The sequence below is a fragment of the Parasteatoda tepidariorum genome, chromosome 5 (assembly GCF_982258835.1).
Source record: "Parasteatoda tepidariorum strain Cologne lab strain chromosome 5, Ptep-v5.0, whole genome shotgun sequence".
Classification (NCBI taxonomy): Eukaryota; Metazoa; Arthropoda; class Arachnida; order Araneae; family Theridiidae; genus Parasteatoda; species Parasteatoda tepidariorum.
Window position 1 is genome coordinate 70,741,042 of NC_141759.1, and position 17,977 is coordinate 70,759,018.

The window sequence follows — 17,977 nt, forward strand, 5'->3', positions numbered from 1 at the left end:
GATTGTATAGTCTAACAATTTTTAATATTGTTTCAGATCTTAATTTGGTTTCTGTATCTCTCTCACTAAAATAATAATAAAACATAAAGAAAAAAACATCATAGATTATTCTTTATTGACTGTACAATTATTATGTTTGTTATGAAACATACACAAAATTATTTAACACTGTACAACTGTTTATAAAAACACTAATTTACACCACATTCAGGTTTGTAAAAAATACATTTTTAATTTACAGTTGCTAAAATAAATTAAAAAAAACAACAACATCCAATTGAATTTCAACCATTTCGGTATTTTGATCAAATTCTTTGTCATAGCTAAAGAGAGTCACTTAAGGATATGTTTAATTATTCATAAAAAATCAAATAGTTAAAAATTTTTAGTCAGTATATAAGTGCACTGATAATTATAACAGCATTTATATTTAGCATCACAAAAAAAGAGGAGTTAACCAAATTCAGTATAAATGGCATGGCTATGAGTTTTAGTTTTATGATCTTAGTTCAGTGTATTTAGCCATATTTTGGCAAATAATAAATAAATTAAAAATGTTTTTGAAAGGCTTTCAAAACTTCATTAACATGACTACATAATATTAAAAAAAAGTCTTCAGAAATTTATCTTTATAATTTAAATTAAAATTTTTTAAGTAAACAGTTTTTCTAAGATCAAATCTTGAGTTTCAAAATCAAATTAAAATCTAAAGCACAAAAAATAAATTCAGTTCGAATTTTAAATCTTTCAACTAATATATTTACAAAATTTTCATGATCCTTTACTCTTCAGTGCATGAAAAAAATTATATTTAATCAGGGTGAATGACACCCTTGTGAATCCATTATGAAATTTATATATTATATTAATAATATATGTTAGATATGAGATGGTTTTTAATTAAATTTATGCAAGTTTAAATTTCATTTATAAGCATGTATTTGTTCGGTTTTTCAAAATAGGATTTTTGTTTTTTCATGAAAAGCATATTTTTATCAGATTAGAAGTAAATCATGATGTGTTTTTTTAATTTGCTGTTAATAAACACTTAAATGCATAATAATTATATTCTTGGCTACATAAATATTTAAAAATAAAAAGTATAGTAAATAAAAAAAAATCTAATTAATTTGAAAATAAAGTAAAAGCTCTACTCTCTCGACTGCTATTAAAAATTCTAAAATCTGAGCGAGGCTTGTATAAATCGGATGTATCATAGCTTTTGCTGCTTTTTGACCTGTAAAATATTAAGAAGAATTACATTTTTAATACTTTTTACCATAAATATAAAGCAATAATAATATATCCAACAAGTTTCTAATAAATGATCAAGACAACACACAATTGTTATTGAATTACAACATGCAAGCACTTAATTTAGATATAAGTATGAAATTCAAATAAAAATATTGAGAGATGTTTCTCTCTCACTAATAATATGAACAACAAAAAATATTAATACCATGATTTTAATTTGAAATAAAAAAATTAATTTTTCCTAGTTCTGAATGTAAGAGTGGAAAAAAATTTTCTACTGTTCTTTACGTATGGGAGACAAAGTGGCCTCCAAGATCCACTTTCTATCATGATACCAATTCAGTGTTTTGTGTTAGATTAAGATGGATAGGAAAAATTCTTTTCTTTTTATACATAAAATTATCAGCATTCTTTTTAGTTTTTACATCACAAACTCTATACTATTCATCCAATTTAGATGTGCTTTGTGTAATTTTTCAATAAATTTTTTTCTCTTTTATTACTGGCCCAAGACATCAAAATCTGAACTTTTAGTCCATATTTTTTATTACCCATATTGCAATATTTCTATATGTTATTTAATGGAGTCACGGGACTGCAAGACCGTGGACCATTTCAAAACCTTCAAAACCAAAAATTCCAATGTTATTGATTCAAAGCAATGCTGCAGAAGTAAGTAGATAGAGTTTGTGATAAAAGTGGACTTGAGATTGTAAAGAACTGGTGAATTAGTGAAAGCGGATATGCATGTTGAGCTTGTGAAGGCAGAGGACCATGTAGAACTGTGAAGTGGTTAGTTTGTGGTCAATAGGTCATCGCACGCTGTAGCATATATATGTTTATATCTTGTCTGTGTGTTTTGATGCAAGAATAACCAACAAATGTTGATGTGGCAAAAATTTGTGTCTAACTAAATCAGAAAAAAAAGAAGATTGTAAAGTGTTTATAAAAAGGGCTTTTGTCAAACTGTTATTCGAAACAAAATATTTTATTCATATTCCAAAAGATATTTTTTTAAATGTGAAATAAATGTCATCAACAGGAACTTTTTTATAGGTTGAAAATTGATTTCATTGATCTTTTATACAAAATGAAATATTTCATTTACTTTCTTATCTTCTAAAAACTTTATATTTAATTGTATAAACAACAATCAGAACTTATACAAGATAAGAAAATTTGAAATGCAAACACTTACTAAAAAATAAGGGATTATTTACAAGGTAAAAAAATATATATACTACACAACGGTAAAAAATAAATAAAACAAACATGCACTTTCAAAAAATTAAATGTAATTCCTTAGTTGAGATGTTAAAATTTATTTCCATAAAATGAAAATCTTGACAACAGTTATTCTTCCATGAAGCCATAGACATATGTAACAACATAAGTCTTTATTTAAATCAGGGTTCCCACTCTATGATGAGATTGAAATTCAAGGACTTTCCAGGACTTTTCAAGGACCTCAACAAAATTTTCAAGGACCTTAATCTAAGACCAATTTTAAAAATTATTCTCTTCTATTTTACTAGAAGCAACAATGCTTGTTGTGGCAATAATTAATTTTAAATATAATACCTAAATGCTTTGCCTATATAGAGAGAAGAGAGTATATGTATTATGGACTAAAATTTATATTTTTTTAAAATCAACCCTACTGGTTTTACATATTAATTCACAAAATCATTTTCAGCACAATCTATAACTAATGGTAATGAGGTGTTAATGGTGAAATCCTTTAATACTGTGTATTTCCATGTGAAGGCTGCATGAAAGGCAGAGCCAAATCTTAGGTATTCCATATTCCATGACTATTCCATAAGCCCCTCCTCTCCTCTATTAAACATCGTTTCTGAAATTATTCATCCATAATTTACACAACCTTCTTTAAATGTTATGCAGCAAAAATTCTTTCTGAAAATAAAAATTAGAAGGAACATTGGATTACACATAACATTAAAAGCATTATTTGTTATGTGTAATCCACAATTGCCAATGAATATGACCTGGTGGGAATATTTCTCTTTTAATTCACACTGAAGCTTCTAATAGAATTTCCAATTGAAGTATTTTAGAGAGCTTTTAACCATCATCCATGCATTTGTAAAAAGAGGACAAAATACTTTCTGCAGTTCCATGACCCATAAATTGGGAGGTAAGATACTTAGTGCAAACTTTATTATCAATTCCTTACCATAATGCCCATCTGCTTAGATTGTAGAGACTGATTTAACGTCTCATCAAAGAGTACAGTGTAGCAATCAACATTCTTCAGCTCATTTATAAGAATCCCTTTGAAGTATAGTGCCAATCCAAAGGAGCCCAAATAGGCTCACTTTGTGGCACTACAAAAAAATTGTCTCGCTATACAGCTATCAGCAAACATTTCGGAGAACAATTTACTAATCCCTTCACAGGAGTTACATGAATAATTACTAGTGATGCACTTCAGACTCCAGAGAATTTCAGCATCAAGCACATTCCTTTTGACCAGATAAGAAAACAATGTTACCTCGGCCACTAAAGTTTCTGTTTCACATGGGGCACAGGATGTTGAAGGAGTATTTACACCAGATGAATTAGATGTTGATGTCTTTGGAAAAAGAGAACTCAGGGCATGAGACTGCTGTTTTGTTTTACCTTTCTTTCATGTGTGATTTCAGAGCAGATTCTTCCATTTTCGCGATGTCGATCTCCTTCATGTATAATCGGCACTTGGCTCTGAACTTCTTTTCGGGCATGGATAAAATCCATTCTTTATAAGCTTGATTACCCATCCATTGGGGATTAAAATAGCACTTCCCAGGCATAACTAGTCTAAACTACATAACACAAATACGAAGTCGTGCCTTTGCGAATATGCTTTACAATAAAGTTTTAATATGACGCAAACGTAAGGACAAGTGCGGATGGTAAAACGACAAATTTATTGAAAACTACAAGGTACATATTGTTACGAAATTTGAGAGTATTCCAGTTTCAATAAAAAAAAAAAGATCTAAGCATATGCGACAGAAGATGAAGTGGAGTCTCGCCCCGAACGCGTTGATTGTCTGCTGTGCTCCGCGCGCTTGGCAGACACCAAGACGCTAGGCCCGGTTAGAAATGGTGGCATTAAAAACCACATGAGAGAGCTCAGGAACAAAACAGAAAGAACGAGAAAGATCCGCGGGAGTTTTATAAAAAGGGCCGCCGGCAGTATTGGACAAATTCAAGGACCTTTCCAGTTTTTCAAGGACCTAAGACGTTTTTCAAGCACTTTCAAGGACCTAAATTTAGCAAAAAAAAATTCAAGGACTCTCAAGGACCGTGGGAACCCTGTAAATGTATCATTGATGTTAGTTAACACAGATGAAGTAAAAAGTTCTTAATACTTACGGAGAGGATGGTCCTTTATTGTCTTTAAGACAAAGCCTTTCTTCAAACTTGGAAAAACTCTCCACTGAATGCTGAATAGGTTCATCAGCCAATTGATTCTGAGAATTATTATTTGATGGCCTACCCCGCTTTCGTTTAATTTCAACATCATTTTTCTTGTTTGTTAATTGAGAAACAACCCTACAAAAAGACATTTCAAATTTATTTTTCATAATTAACAGAAATAAATCAAATTAATGCTAAAAAGAGTACAGAAATGTATATTAATAGAGAATAAAAATTTCTAAGTGTTTCAATGGTCAACATAAATTGCTCAATATTTCCATTCATTAGAATTCCATGCATACTATTTTAGTTTATTTTATTTTCCTCCCCTTCATATGATTTTTAGCTATTTCTTTGATTTACAATTCTTTTAATTATATGTTTGACTACAATTACATGAAGTCCCGCAGCGGACTGATCGTTAAGACACGGTTCCCAGCAGATCACCCAAGTCAAGCATCCCTGTCTGCAGTCAGTGTGCGGGTGGGTGACCACTTGGATCAGTCTGCGTAGGGACCGAAGGTGTGCGGTATCGGTCCTCGTTAAACTGTTCTATCGTAAAGTGCTCGACTTCGAGTGCAGGTTGTCGGCCTACCGAAGCGGAGGTGCCATCCTCTCTGCAGAGGATCAAAATTTTGATGGCATGTCTTCGGATCGTCCTCTGGGATGCTTCCCAGAACGTCGCCAATAGCCCATTGTGCAGTTCTAGTGCGACGTAAATTAACAACCAACCAACAATTATATGAAAGTCCACATTGTACAGCTTTAATCCACCTTAAATTTGTTTTGCTACTGATTTTCACATTTTATTTCTATTTTATTGTTTATCATTTAATGCTATGTTAGGTTTTTTATGTTAAGAATCTTATTTTATTAATTTGATTTAAATAAAATTTATATACAATTTGGAAATAAAGGTTTGTTAGTTTCTGAGAAAACTTAAATTACATTTTTGAAACTTGAACTTATCACATGTGTAACCCATTTTTCATCCCCCCCCAACAAAATAGACATTTAGGATTTTGTGAGCATCTTATGAACATTAACATTTCACTTTTAAACTATGGGCCAAAAAAAGTATGACAGTTTTAAATTTGAAGGGAAAAAAAATAGGGAAACTCAAATGTAATCTGTTATTTGTTCTAGTTAAATAACAAATAACATGCATCTGATTGTGACAAATATCTTACCAAGTTATAAAATAATAAAAATATTGAGAGCGAAATTATGCAGTTCATTATTTGTACAGGAACGTTATTGTGAATTAGGTCGACGTAATATAACATAATAAAAAAAGAAATAGTGTTTAAATTTTTTTCTTTGTATGGGAATATCTTAAATTACTGGTTGACATTAAAATAGGATTTAAAAAAAAAAAGAAAAAAAAAGAGAGAAATAATCAAGAATATTTTATTTTCTCCATCTCAATTTTTAAAGAGCATCTTATCTTAAGCTATCTAAATATCTTACTAGACACTCAAAATCAGCAAAAAATAAAGTTATAATTACAACTAAAATTAGTAGTTTAGGCATTGAATCGTTTGCGAATCATTGAAACATTTTTTTCTTCAATACACACTAAGCTTTACATAAGCTATAGATTATGTACATATATATTTTTTTAACAAGATAACTTGAGATTAACAGTTAAACTTCTAATATTATAAAATATTGTTCTATACTAGTAAAATAATCATTTATTCATACTTTTTTTTTACAGAGCATTTTATGTAATTATTTGCCGGATAAGACTTAGCATTTTTTATTTAAAATATAACATTATTAGGCTGATCTTATTAGTTAAAATATGTTAATTTGAGTCATACATAGTAATAATTATTTGAAAATAATAACCATTTTAAAATAATGCAGTGAAAAAATTTATTTATATATTTTAATCCTGACTTTCAAAATAAATAAAAAGTTATTTTCTTTTTACATATACACTTATTCCAAGTTTACTTACTGTGCATTTTGTTCAGTTGCAACAGTTTGAAGCTGTAGTTTTTTTTCCAAATTTGGCAACATGTTATCCAAAACACATTGCTTTTTCTTAGCTATTAACTCTTCATGACTACCTTTAGAAGGTCTTCCTCTTTTTGCATTAGTTTTCTTTCTGCCAAATATTAAAAAAAAAAGCTTGTTAATTCGTAATTTAAAAATGAATCTTTTCTATTGATTAATAAAAATTAAATATTTTTTTACACTTTTTTCCAATTTACTAAATAAGTATTAATTGACACCAATTTTTAGTTTAAAATATATGGAGACTTAGTATTTCTTTCTTAGCAGTTCTTTTCAAATAGCTTTGCTCACTTTATTTACCTGTCCAGCCCACTATAGAGTGGTAAACTACACCAATTGAGTGGATAAGTATGAGAATATGAATAAAGTAATCAAGATATTGGAGTGGATTGATATTTATTTTTTGGAAGAAAAAAAAAACACTTTAATTCATCTAAAATCAATTTGAAATTCAAACAAAAGGGACAATAACAGACAAACATGTTCATTAATAGACATCGAAATGAATGAACTTGTTTGTCTGCAAATGTCTTTTTTGTTTTAATTCATTTGCCTTTGTTTGAATTCACGTTCATTAACACGGCAAAGAAAAAAAATCATACTGCAATTTAATTACTCCAAAACTAATTAGAAATTTTTACAAAATCGGGTGCATTGTTCAACTTCAAACGTACATGACTGCAAAAAAATATACTTCAACTGCTAATAGTTTTCACAAAAATAAATTATGTTGGAAAAAAAAAACCTTTAACTTTGGCACGAAATAAAATAAAAACTAATGTTCTTTTATTTGAATTATTTTCAAAGCTATATCTTTTGGCACTCACAAACCCCCGAGATTGCTGGTGCAGCTTTTTTCAGATCGCCTTGCTCACTCTTTTTGTCTTAATAACATACAAATTTTTAAAAAATCAAAATAAAATTATTATTTCATCATATGTTTCGAAACTAAAAATAGAAACTTACATTATACATTTTTCATTTGGATATTTTTTAAAGTTCTTCTTAGATGTTCTCAATTATATTAGATGTTCTTATTCTCAAAGAAAAATAAAATAACTGCATAAGTGCAGAATAAATAGAAATTCAACTCAGAAAGCTAAAATGGAAACTCAAATGGAAGAGAGAAATAATAGTATGTCGACGCACAGATATGTAACTTAAGTTCCAGAAGAAAAAAGTTTTTTTAAAAAAGAAAACATATAAGAGAGCGATATAGAAACGAACCTTATTTGTTCATTATCATCAGATAGTGATTTATTCTTTTTGGGTCTTCCTCTTTTCCCAGAAGTTTGATTTTTATTTTCATAACTGAAATAAAAAATAAATTAACGATAAGTAAAATCAAGGAATTACATTAGTTATTTTAGTTTTAAAAATATGAAGGAAAAAAAAAAACGTCAATTTGCTTTATAATTAAATGCTTAAGTTATTCTGTAACAAGTTATTAAATGTGTTATCTAAAGTATAATGTATTAGGAGGAGTATAAATAAACAAGTAACAAATAAAAATGTGAAAATAACTCTGAAATTAAGTCTATACAATGAATTTAAAGTTATTTCAATCAAGTTATTTAAAGTTATTCAAATACTGACTCATAATTCATTTTATTTGCAAAAGAAAAAAATCATGATGAGCACCTGGAAGGGAATTCCTGTCAGACCATAGGCACTACTTAAAAGTGATATAACTATATTGATAGTGTGATATAACTATGCAAAGCACTCTACGAATAAATTGTGATAAATAAAATTTGATTTGTAACAATTAAAAATTTTGTAAAGTTCAAATAAATTTTCAATAAATTTCAAGTAAATTTCTTAGTTTCATACTCTCAGTCATATGCAACTGCATACCTGTCAACATTGGAGAAATAAAATAATGGAGATTTCACTAGCAAAATTTTTTAGACTACGAGAAGTTTTGATACCTCATGCATAATTATTTAAGTCAAAAAGAGAAATTCAGAACTGGAAATAATATAAGCACCTACATTTAGCAAAGTAAAAAATATGTATATAAATCTATATGTATATTAATCAAAAGAAGATTTTTTTAAATCATTATTTATAATTACTTAAACTATTAACACTCAACGTATTGCAGTACTGGCAACAGCACCATCTGTTGAGGAATATGAGAAGTATTTTTGCCATCAAAGGATATTTTATAGCGAAAAAAATGTTTTTTTTAAAAATTTCTTCAACAAATAGGGAGAAATTTAAGAATATACAGGCAAACCAGAAATAGTCGTAAAATACAAGAGTCTCCGTAAAAAAAAACAAAAAAACAAGAGACTTGCCTAGTAAGCGACTGACACAAACAAAAAGGCAAAAAAAAAAAAAAAAAAAGTTCAGTGTCAGTCACTCATAACTGATAACTCAATATGTTTAGTTTTAAGTTTTAGAATGAAACATAAGAATTGATGTATGTGACAAATTCTACTCACATATTTGGCAATGGGGGTAATGAGGTGTCACTTGAATCTGAACTTTCACTATCTTGAACAGAGTTTCTTCTATCCGTACCATTTTTTAATGCTTCTCCAGAAGAATTTCTTTCTCTTTTCATAGCTATGTTAGGACTAGATGATTGCTGCATTATGCGACCATTAGTGAATAGAAACTCTTCTGCTGCTTCTTTATCTGGGATCAATGAATCTGTGAAATTCAGCTTCATAGGACAAATTAAGTCATCAGATGTATATTTAGAATTAGGTTTTCGCATCCTAGCTGATGACCTTTGGATGGGGGAATCTATAGATATCTCAGAGAATTAGTATAATATAGTTAAAACTAAAACTACAAAACAATAATTTGTGAATAAACAAAATATTTAGAACTTTGATTGAATCCAAGAGCAAAGCGAGGACTTTAAAAAAGATTACACCTAAAGAATATATTGATTAATTACATTGTATAAAAAAACATTTTACACTTAAATTAATGGGTTTTTTTTTAAATCAACTTTTACTTAAATTTTGATTTTAATCAGACCAACCCTGCCAAAAAGTGTAAACTTAAATCAGGCACACTAGAGCTTTACTGTTCAAAAATTTATTGATTTACACTTAAAGAATAGTAAAAAAGAATTTTTTCTATTTATTAAGTTAATGATAATATATTTTTCATTCAGCTAAAATACATTTTTCCCCCTATTACTACATAATGGTAATTTACTCAGCTTAAAACACACCATTTTTCAGGTTTAATGATTGCTAATAGGCTTTAACTCTATTATTTGCCTATTCCCCTGAATATTTTAAATTTCATGAAAAAAAATCTGTGTTTGACTTTTAAAAGATTCAAGTTCTAATCAATTAATAGTATTTGTAATCCAGTTTATTAGTCAAATTAGGGATAATTTTGAAGGGTAATAATATATAAAATATTACTGTAAATAAACTAGTCATTAACTTTTTTTAGTTTAATTTTTGCATATTTTTCTGTTTTAACTAAAGCGAAGCATGTTAGCAGAGTAGTTCTAATAGACTTAATCCTTTTACAGTCACTTTTTTCTTGTACGGTAAGACAGATAAATAGTGACATCGAAAACTGATTCTCAACGTTTAACTTATATTTCAGAACTAAGAAGAAAAAAAAATTTCTATTTCTCTTTTGAATCTCTTTATCAGCATTTTTAAAAGAGCATTTCTAATTAATATTTTTTTTTTTTTTTTATAATCTCTTTTTTATAAAACTATGTCAATGTGAAAAGTTATGTAGCGTTAAATTTTTTTTGTTTAAAAATTAAAAATTTGTTTTGGTTTATATATCTACTTTCTCTTTTTTCAAAAACTCTTATGTTTTTATAGACATTTTTATTATGACACAGCAATTAAGAGGGTTTCTGTTAGACTTTAATCTTCACTTTTTCTTGAAAATACAGTAATAAAAAAAATAAAATGTTTAAATTCAAATTTTTTTTTCAAAAATTAAGATAGATTTTTGTTTTTTCTGTTTTGCTTTTGCATATAATCTTAGTTTTTTTTTAAAGGCATTTTTATGTGAGCACTGCACTTTTAAAAGAGTTTCTGATAGACAATATCTCTTTTAATGGATAATTTTCTTTTTGCACAAAATATTATTTTTAGCAGTGAAGTTTTATTATAAGAATTAGGAGAATATTTTTTTCTCAATTGTACAACTTTATTTCTTTTTCTTTTTTAATAGCTGTAAGTCAATTTTTTTTATCTTTAATATTTTTAATTATCTTAATATTGAATTATTTTTATTATCTCAAACATCTCTATTGAAGTCGTTCTCCCTTTACCTCATACTAATACAGGTAAGTTTTGATTATTTTCAATGACTAAATTTATTTCTATAACAAAGTTCATATTTATCAATGAATATTTTTTTAAAGAAAAATGTTATTATTTGGCCGAATATTCAGCATTTAGCCAAATCACTATTCGTTACATGAGTACATAAACAATTTTGCTCAGTAATCATTCTAGCATTTAAAATTAAAGTTATATTGTAATAAGAAATCTGCAATTTAATATTTTTGCCCACCTAACAGGCTGATATATTACATACAATTTCTGCAGGCATTAAATTGTGCATGAAACTGATCGTTAAATTCTAAATCAATTAACAAGTAACCAATTTACAGTAATAATAATAGGAATTACATTATAATAAATAAACAATCCTTTTAGCTTAATACTCTTAATATAGAAAACAATCAAAATCAAAAATGAAATAATAACAATAAAAAAGAAAAATAAATATTACAGGTAAATACCTTTAAATTTAAGATATAAAAATATTCTACAGGAAAACAATATTTTAATGACTTTTAATATTATGTGAATGACGACCAATACATATGTATATATAGAAATTAATGTGGAAAAACTGGATCCTACCATGTAATTTTCCAGCCAATAAAAATTTACCGACACTAAGGAAAATATGTGATGATTAGATTTGTTTATATTTAATTGCAAACTATCTACAAATTACTATCGAACAACTGCATTTTATGATTTCCGAAGTAGATAATTGTTAACATTAATTTCTACAACAGATGATACCTATCATCATCGTTTATAACTAAAATTAATGTTATCAGTGAGTTATAGATTCATACGCTGCTTAATTTGGATCAAATAAGATACTACAGTAGAAGATCTACATAACACAATTCTATAAACTGCATTATCCTTAAAACAAACCGAAATAGATAAATTTGTTGGTTTTTACTTTAAATGCATTTGATAATTTAACTTTTTCCATTAAATAATAATTACTTGTGTGCATATTTGTGTATTTCAAACAATTGTTATTTAAAAACTATTATAAAGAATTAATATTATCTGTCCCTAGATATATCGCCATGTTTAGTGATCTGTGAAATGATCTATACAACACATAATTCTATATAACAAAAAGCCTTCCTCTTCTAGGTTTGTATTAAAGAACTTTTAAAGTATCAAAAATATTGTCAGCATATTTAGAAATAGTCTATTCAACTTACCAACAGAATCTTTCTCTGAAGATCTAGGAGACACCTAAAAATTACATATATAATACAATCAATAATAAATCTTAAATTCTGATATCAATATAATTATTCATTGAAATTCAATAACTAAATAAAGATTTAATCAAATTAAAATATTAAGAAAAATCATAATCCTACAAATTAATTTTTATGGTCTTTAAATTTATATCATTCTGCACACTGTTTCCAGTTTTAACACTTAAGATTTACCGTAATTTCGTGTTTTTTTAAAGCTGCGGACTATCCACCAGTGCGGATAATACGGTGGTTGTTCACGGTTAAAATCGTTGAAATTTTAAAAAACATGCTGTCGTGAACTGCCGATAATCAAATATAAACAGCGCGAGGTCTTTCTGGAGACCACTATCCAAAAGAGAACTAAATCTCTCTTTCCCTTCTGCCATATGAACAGCTATTGAGTGTAGGAAATGGGCGTGGAGTAGAGAAGCATAAATCAGAAAGGAATGAATGAAGGAAATCAGGGTGGGGCCAGTGATAACGTCAACTGTAAAACAAGCACTTCCCCCTCCCCCGCTTTTTTCAGGAAATATGTCTCTTCCACTTGTCATGAATGCCTCTCTCCACTCCCCTTTTTTCTTCAGCTGCTTGTTAAAAACATGTGAATGTTTGATGAATAAAGGGTGCTGATGAACTTGGAATAACCTTGAATAATCTTAGAATTAAAATGTTCCAGAAGAATTTCAAACTTTCAACTGAAGGTCAGTGAAGAGGGGAAAAAGCTAAGTGTGTGAGAATTTTAGACAGGGGATAAAAGAAAGACCGTCCTAGGCGGAGTTATTTAAAAAAAAAAAAAACCTGATTGGAGAAGCAAAAATAGGGGAATTGCTAAAAATAGAAACTTGTTTTAAATGCTTGGGAGAGCGCTTTTTATCGTTTTTTTTCTTCATTGCTCATATTTCTGTCTGATTTCGATCATCGTCCTCAGCTTATTATTATTTTTTTTAATCGTTGTATCTTCAATTCTGATGCGTTTTTGTCTTATTAATGCACAGTATTTTGTTTTCGTATTTTGTCTTTCATCTTCAATAACCTTGATCCAACATTATGTCTGTGAAACATCGCCAGAGTTTTACTGCTGAGTTTAAACTCAAGGTAGTTGTGAAAGCTGAAAAAGATGGAAATAGAGAAGCGGGCCGTTATTTTGAAGTGGACGAGAAAGCGGTGAGAAATTGGTGCAAACAAAAGGATGTGTTAAAAAGAATGGGAAGAAAGCTATCCAATCGGCACGGAAAAGTAAAATGGCCAGTTGTAGAGGAAAATTTACTAAGATGGGTTCTCTGCCAAGAAATGCCGGACGCTCCATTTCAACAGTTAAAATCCGTCTCCGAGCGAAGGCCATGGCAGAAGAGATGCAGATAACGGATTTCAAGGGAGGAATAAATTGGGTTTACCGCTTCATGCGTCGTAAAAACTTGAGAGTTCGCAGCAGAACGACAATGTGTCAGGCTGTTCCGCACGACGTAGATGAAAAAAAAATAAAGCTTCTTTCCTTCAGTTTACACGGAAAGTTATTGCAGAAGGGAAGTATTCCCTAAAAAATATTATAAATATGGACGAAGTTCCATTAACATTTGATTGTCCACCGAATTGCACCGTCGATACTTGAGGAGTGAAAACAGTATCCATAACAACAACTGGTCAAGAAAAGACCCATTTCACAGTGATGCTCGCCTGCTGTGCTGACGGCACAAAGTTGAAGCCACTCTTAATCTTTAAGAGAAAAACAATTCCCAAGGAAAATTATCCTCGAAGCGTCGTAATACGGTGTAATGAAAAGGGTTGGTGCAACGAGGACATTATGCTCGATTGGTCTCAAGAAGTTTGGAAGAAGAGAGAAGGTGCCTTTTTCAATTCCAAAGGAGTACTAATTATGGATTCAATGAGGGCACACATAAAAGACAGTGTAAAGGCAGAAGCTAAAAAACAAACAAACATCGGTGCTGAACTTAGCGTTATTCCAGGAGGTTTAACAAAAATCCTGCAACCTCTGGATATTAGCGTGAGCAAAAGTTTCAAGTCCCACGTACGTGCTTGCTGGGAGAACTGGATGTCGGTAGGTTTACATACTTTCACAAAAGGAGGAAATATGAGACGCACTTCATACACTGACGTTGCTGAATGGGTCGATAAATCCTGGAAAAGTGTTTAAGTGTCCACCATCCGATCGGGATTTATAAAAGCCGGGATTGTTAGTGAAAGAGAGGAAATCACTGACAGTGAAGATAATGATGCTGAAAATGAACTTTCGGACACTCCTTCCGAAAATATATTAGAACTGTTTAATTCTGATACCGATGAATCGGACTTTGAAGGTTTTCGTTAATGTAGTAGAATGTGTGATTAATTAAAATATGATTAATTAGTAAGCACTGTTTTTTATTTATATTTAGCGTTTTATATCTGAAGGTACATTAGTAAGTAAGTACTTTTTTTCTATTTATACTTAGTTCTTTGTTTCTAAAATACATGAATATTTCCGTATTAAAGAAACGTAATTTCGGACGTTTAGTCAGCGGACTACCCGGTGGTGCGGACTATCTGACGATTTTTGATATTTTTCTACTATAAAATCAGGTCTGCAGACTATACGTGCGAAATTACAGTAATAGTAAAAAAATCAAAGATAATAACACCTTGTTTCATCTAAGTTTGCGTAGACAATAATAGACAAATGAAATTAAAGAAACAACAGTATTACTTTTAGTACTATGTTACTAAGAAACATATTTTCAAACACGCAATTGAAATTTCAAGAATTTTACATGTATATATATCTTTGAGAATCAAGAAAACAACAAGCAATATCACTAAAATCGATAAGTAATTTAAAATAAAGATTTCTAAACAATTATTTAGAGCTATATTAATTTTAATTGCTATTAATGTGATAAACATGCTAAATAAAACACAAAATAGTTACCTGTTTCTCTGTATTTTGAGGGATTTTATGAATATCAGATAGTCTACCACTAGTGTACAATTCTTTAGCTAAAAATTTAAATTAATAAAATTAGTTGTTATTTAAAAAGAATGTACCCAATAAACTTAATTACAGAATTTATTACATCAAATAATTCACATTGGGCAGTAAAAACTTTTCAAAGAATCATTTCAGATTTTACTATATTAAAAAAAAATTCGATTTCAGACCAACTGTCATAAGGTTTCTCTTTAATTAATTAGTTTTGACTAAATATTTTTTTAAAATACCTCCTCAGCTGTTTTAAAACAAAAAGATGATTTTTCTCTTACAAAGACTCTTAATTAAAATATAAGATAAACAAAATTTAATATAGTCAATGGCTTCATATGGGGAAAATCGGCATTATATTGTCCTGTTATTGTGAGTGAACGAAAGTAACATAAATGTTAAATCATAGCTAAAATATACAATACTAATTTTGACAAAGCAAAGCTTTACTTTAGAATTAGATTACTATCAGAATAACTGATAACACAACCTGTTTTTATGTTAATATATATAAAAATACCTTTTGAAATAATACTTTATGCCAAAAATGCATTAAAAAATAATTAACTGGTTTGGGATAGTCATTTTTGATAAGTAATGTGTGTGAAAATAACTACAAAAACCATACGTTTTAACTTGGAAATAAATCACCCAAAGGTATAAATATTTCACAAAGAGAATTAACAGAGCTTTTAGGCAAGTAAAATGTGATTGATAAATTCATTGTAATATTTGAAAAGAAAACAACACAGAGTATGAATACATCTTTTGAAACCAGGTAATGGATTCATGCTGATTTCTGCTAGATGGTACAATATACACTTTTGATTACCAATTTTAATTCATATTTCACTACAGCTTTAGCCTTAGATCACCTGGAATAAAAATTTAGTAACCTCCTTTGCTCTTTTTTAATCAAAGTGAATTTTAAGATGTTTCATAAACATGGAGTAACATTAAAAGAAATAATGGTTTATCATGGCTTTAAAATATTTTCTAAATCAAGTTCATAGGCATGGATGTAAAACTCACGGACATGGATGTTATTTTAAAATCCGAAATGGATGTTATTTTAAAATCCGACATGGATGTTAAAATAACATGGTATCTATAGAATAAAAACAAGACTACTGTTCAAAAGTTCCACTGATATGTTCAATATTTCCCAATTTAAAAATGGAAGCAATATCTTTGCAATGACTTTGAATCTCATAATACTGTATAATTGTATATATATAACAACTATCTGATTTCTTTTAAATAAAAAATAAAAGAAACTGGATCACATCTCACCTAATTTTAATGAAACACGTTTCTTAACTTTGGCACCAGTTTCATCTTCAGATGAAATACTTATATCATCCTCAAAAGAAGAAAGATCACTTGTATGTACAGAGCTAATGGATCTGATGGAATAGTCATCTTCATCATCACTAACTAATAAAAATATACAATAAATAAGTTACTTTAAGGTTTTAAAAATACAAAAAAAAATTTCACGAAAGCAAAAATTTAAATAAACAATATTCTGATTTATTTCAAATGAAAGACGTGATATAAGAAATATTTTAGAAGCAATAAATAATATCAAAAATAAGCAATAAAAGTGTTCATAGAGTATTTTTGTATTTTCTTTAGAGTTTATCTTTAATTGCTCTAGATCTATTTTGTTCAGTAATGAACAGATTTTCTTTATTACCAAATTTGTATTGTCATTATTTCTTATGAGCACTGAAACTACAATTAAAATCAGAATTAAAACATCAGAAATAAAAAGCTTTTTTTAATGTATGACATTTACTAACCTAGGACTAGGAACCCAGGAAAATAATTAAGGTGTGTAAAAAAAAAATAAATTATATTCTCATTAACTTTTGATCAAATAATCAGATCATCATTTAAAGATGCAATCTTAAGGGTTACGAGATATACCTTAAATATGATGATTAATCAATGACAACACTACTTATGGTTACAAACTCAGGCCACAAAACATATTTCCCATTAATATACCTTTTTATTATGAATTTATCAATTTAATTATTTCTTTCTTAATTATATTTCAAATTTATTGCCCTAAAACTTAGTAGGGGTGCACAATCTTTTTTAATGAAGGGCCACTGGCGCAGCAGGTTGAATAACTAAGGGCCGGAAGTGTATTCAGACATGAAAACAGCAAATAAGAAAATTTTTATGTAAATATAAGCACTAATTTTCTTAATCCACCCGTCGGTGTTCCCACCTTATCATGGTGTGGGTTTGTGTGTGTTGTCGATCCCGAGAGCTATGCCGGCGGTAGCTTAACTATTGGCAGGGTCACCCAAGCCGGACAGGTCGGAGGGGAGACACCAGACAAAGAGGAACGCCCTGGTCCTCCAGGTTGGGGGTTTGGCGAGGGGCTAACTACCCCACACTGTAAAAAACTTCTAGTTCAGAAACCTCAACAATGTGTGGAAACCGGCAGGACTCTACCCAGACAACTTGGAACGGAAAAAGACTTGAAAATTGGCACTTCGAATGTTCGCATCCTATATAAAGGAGGTGCCCTGAAAAACTTAATTGAAGTACTTGTCAACAGGTGGCTGTCAACAGGTACAGATGGCTGGGACAAGGCATTTTGGATAGGAAGGATTGCAGAGTTTACTATAGCTGCCAAGAAAAATTCCACCAGTTTGGTGTCAGATTTATCGCAAGCAAAAAACTAAGAAACTTAGTTATTGATTTTCAGACCATGAGCATGAGGATCTGCAAAATCAGAATCAGGG

The 17,977-nt window shown here is 29.2% G+C and overlaps 1 protein-coding gene across 2 annotated transcripts in view; it reads right to left on the bottom strand.

Annotated features, from left to right (window-relative positions):
* Positions 1–94: 94 nt before the first annotated feature.
* Positions 95–17,977, bottom strand: part of LOC107436398 (uncharacterized) — a 39,511-nt gene continuing 21,628 nt past the window's right edge. For both annotated transcript variants that reach the window (XM_043040385.3, XM_071185543.2), the window contains 8 exons: positions 16,506–16,649; positions 15,162–15,229; positions 12,194–12,227; positions 9,159–9,465; positions 7,936–8,019; positions 6,650–6,799; positions 4,639–4,818; positions 95–1,237 (listed from right to left, as the gene is read on the bottom strand). In XM_043040385.3, coding sequence (XP_042896319.2) covers positions 1,126–1,237; positions 4,639–4,818; positions 6,650–6,799; positions 7,936–8,019; positions 9,159–9,465; positions 12,194–12,227; positions 15,162–15,229; positions 16,506–16,649 — 1,079 coding nt within the window. In that variant the 3' untranslated portion in view covers positions 95–1,125. The remainder of the gene's footprint in view (positions 1,238–4,638; positions 4,819–6,649; positions 6,800–7,935; positions 8,020–9,158; positions 9,466–12,193; positions 12,228–15,161; positions 15,230–16,505; positions 16,650–17,977) is intronic.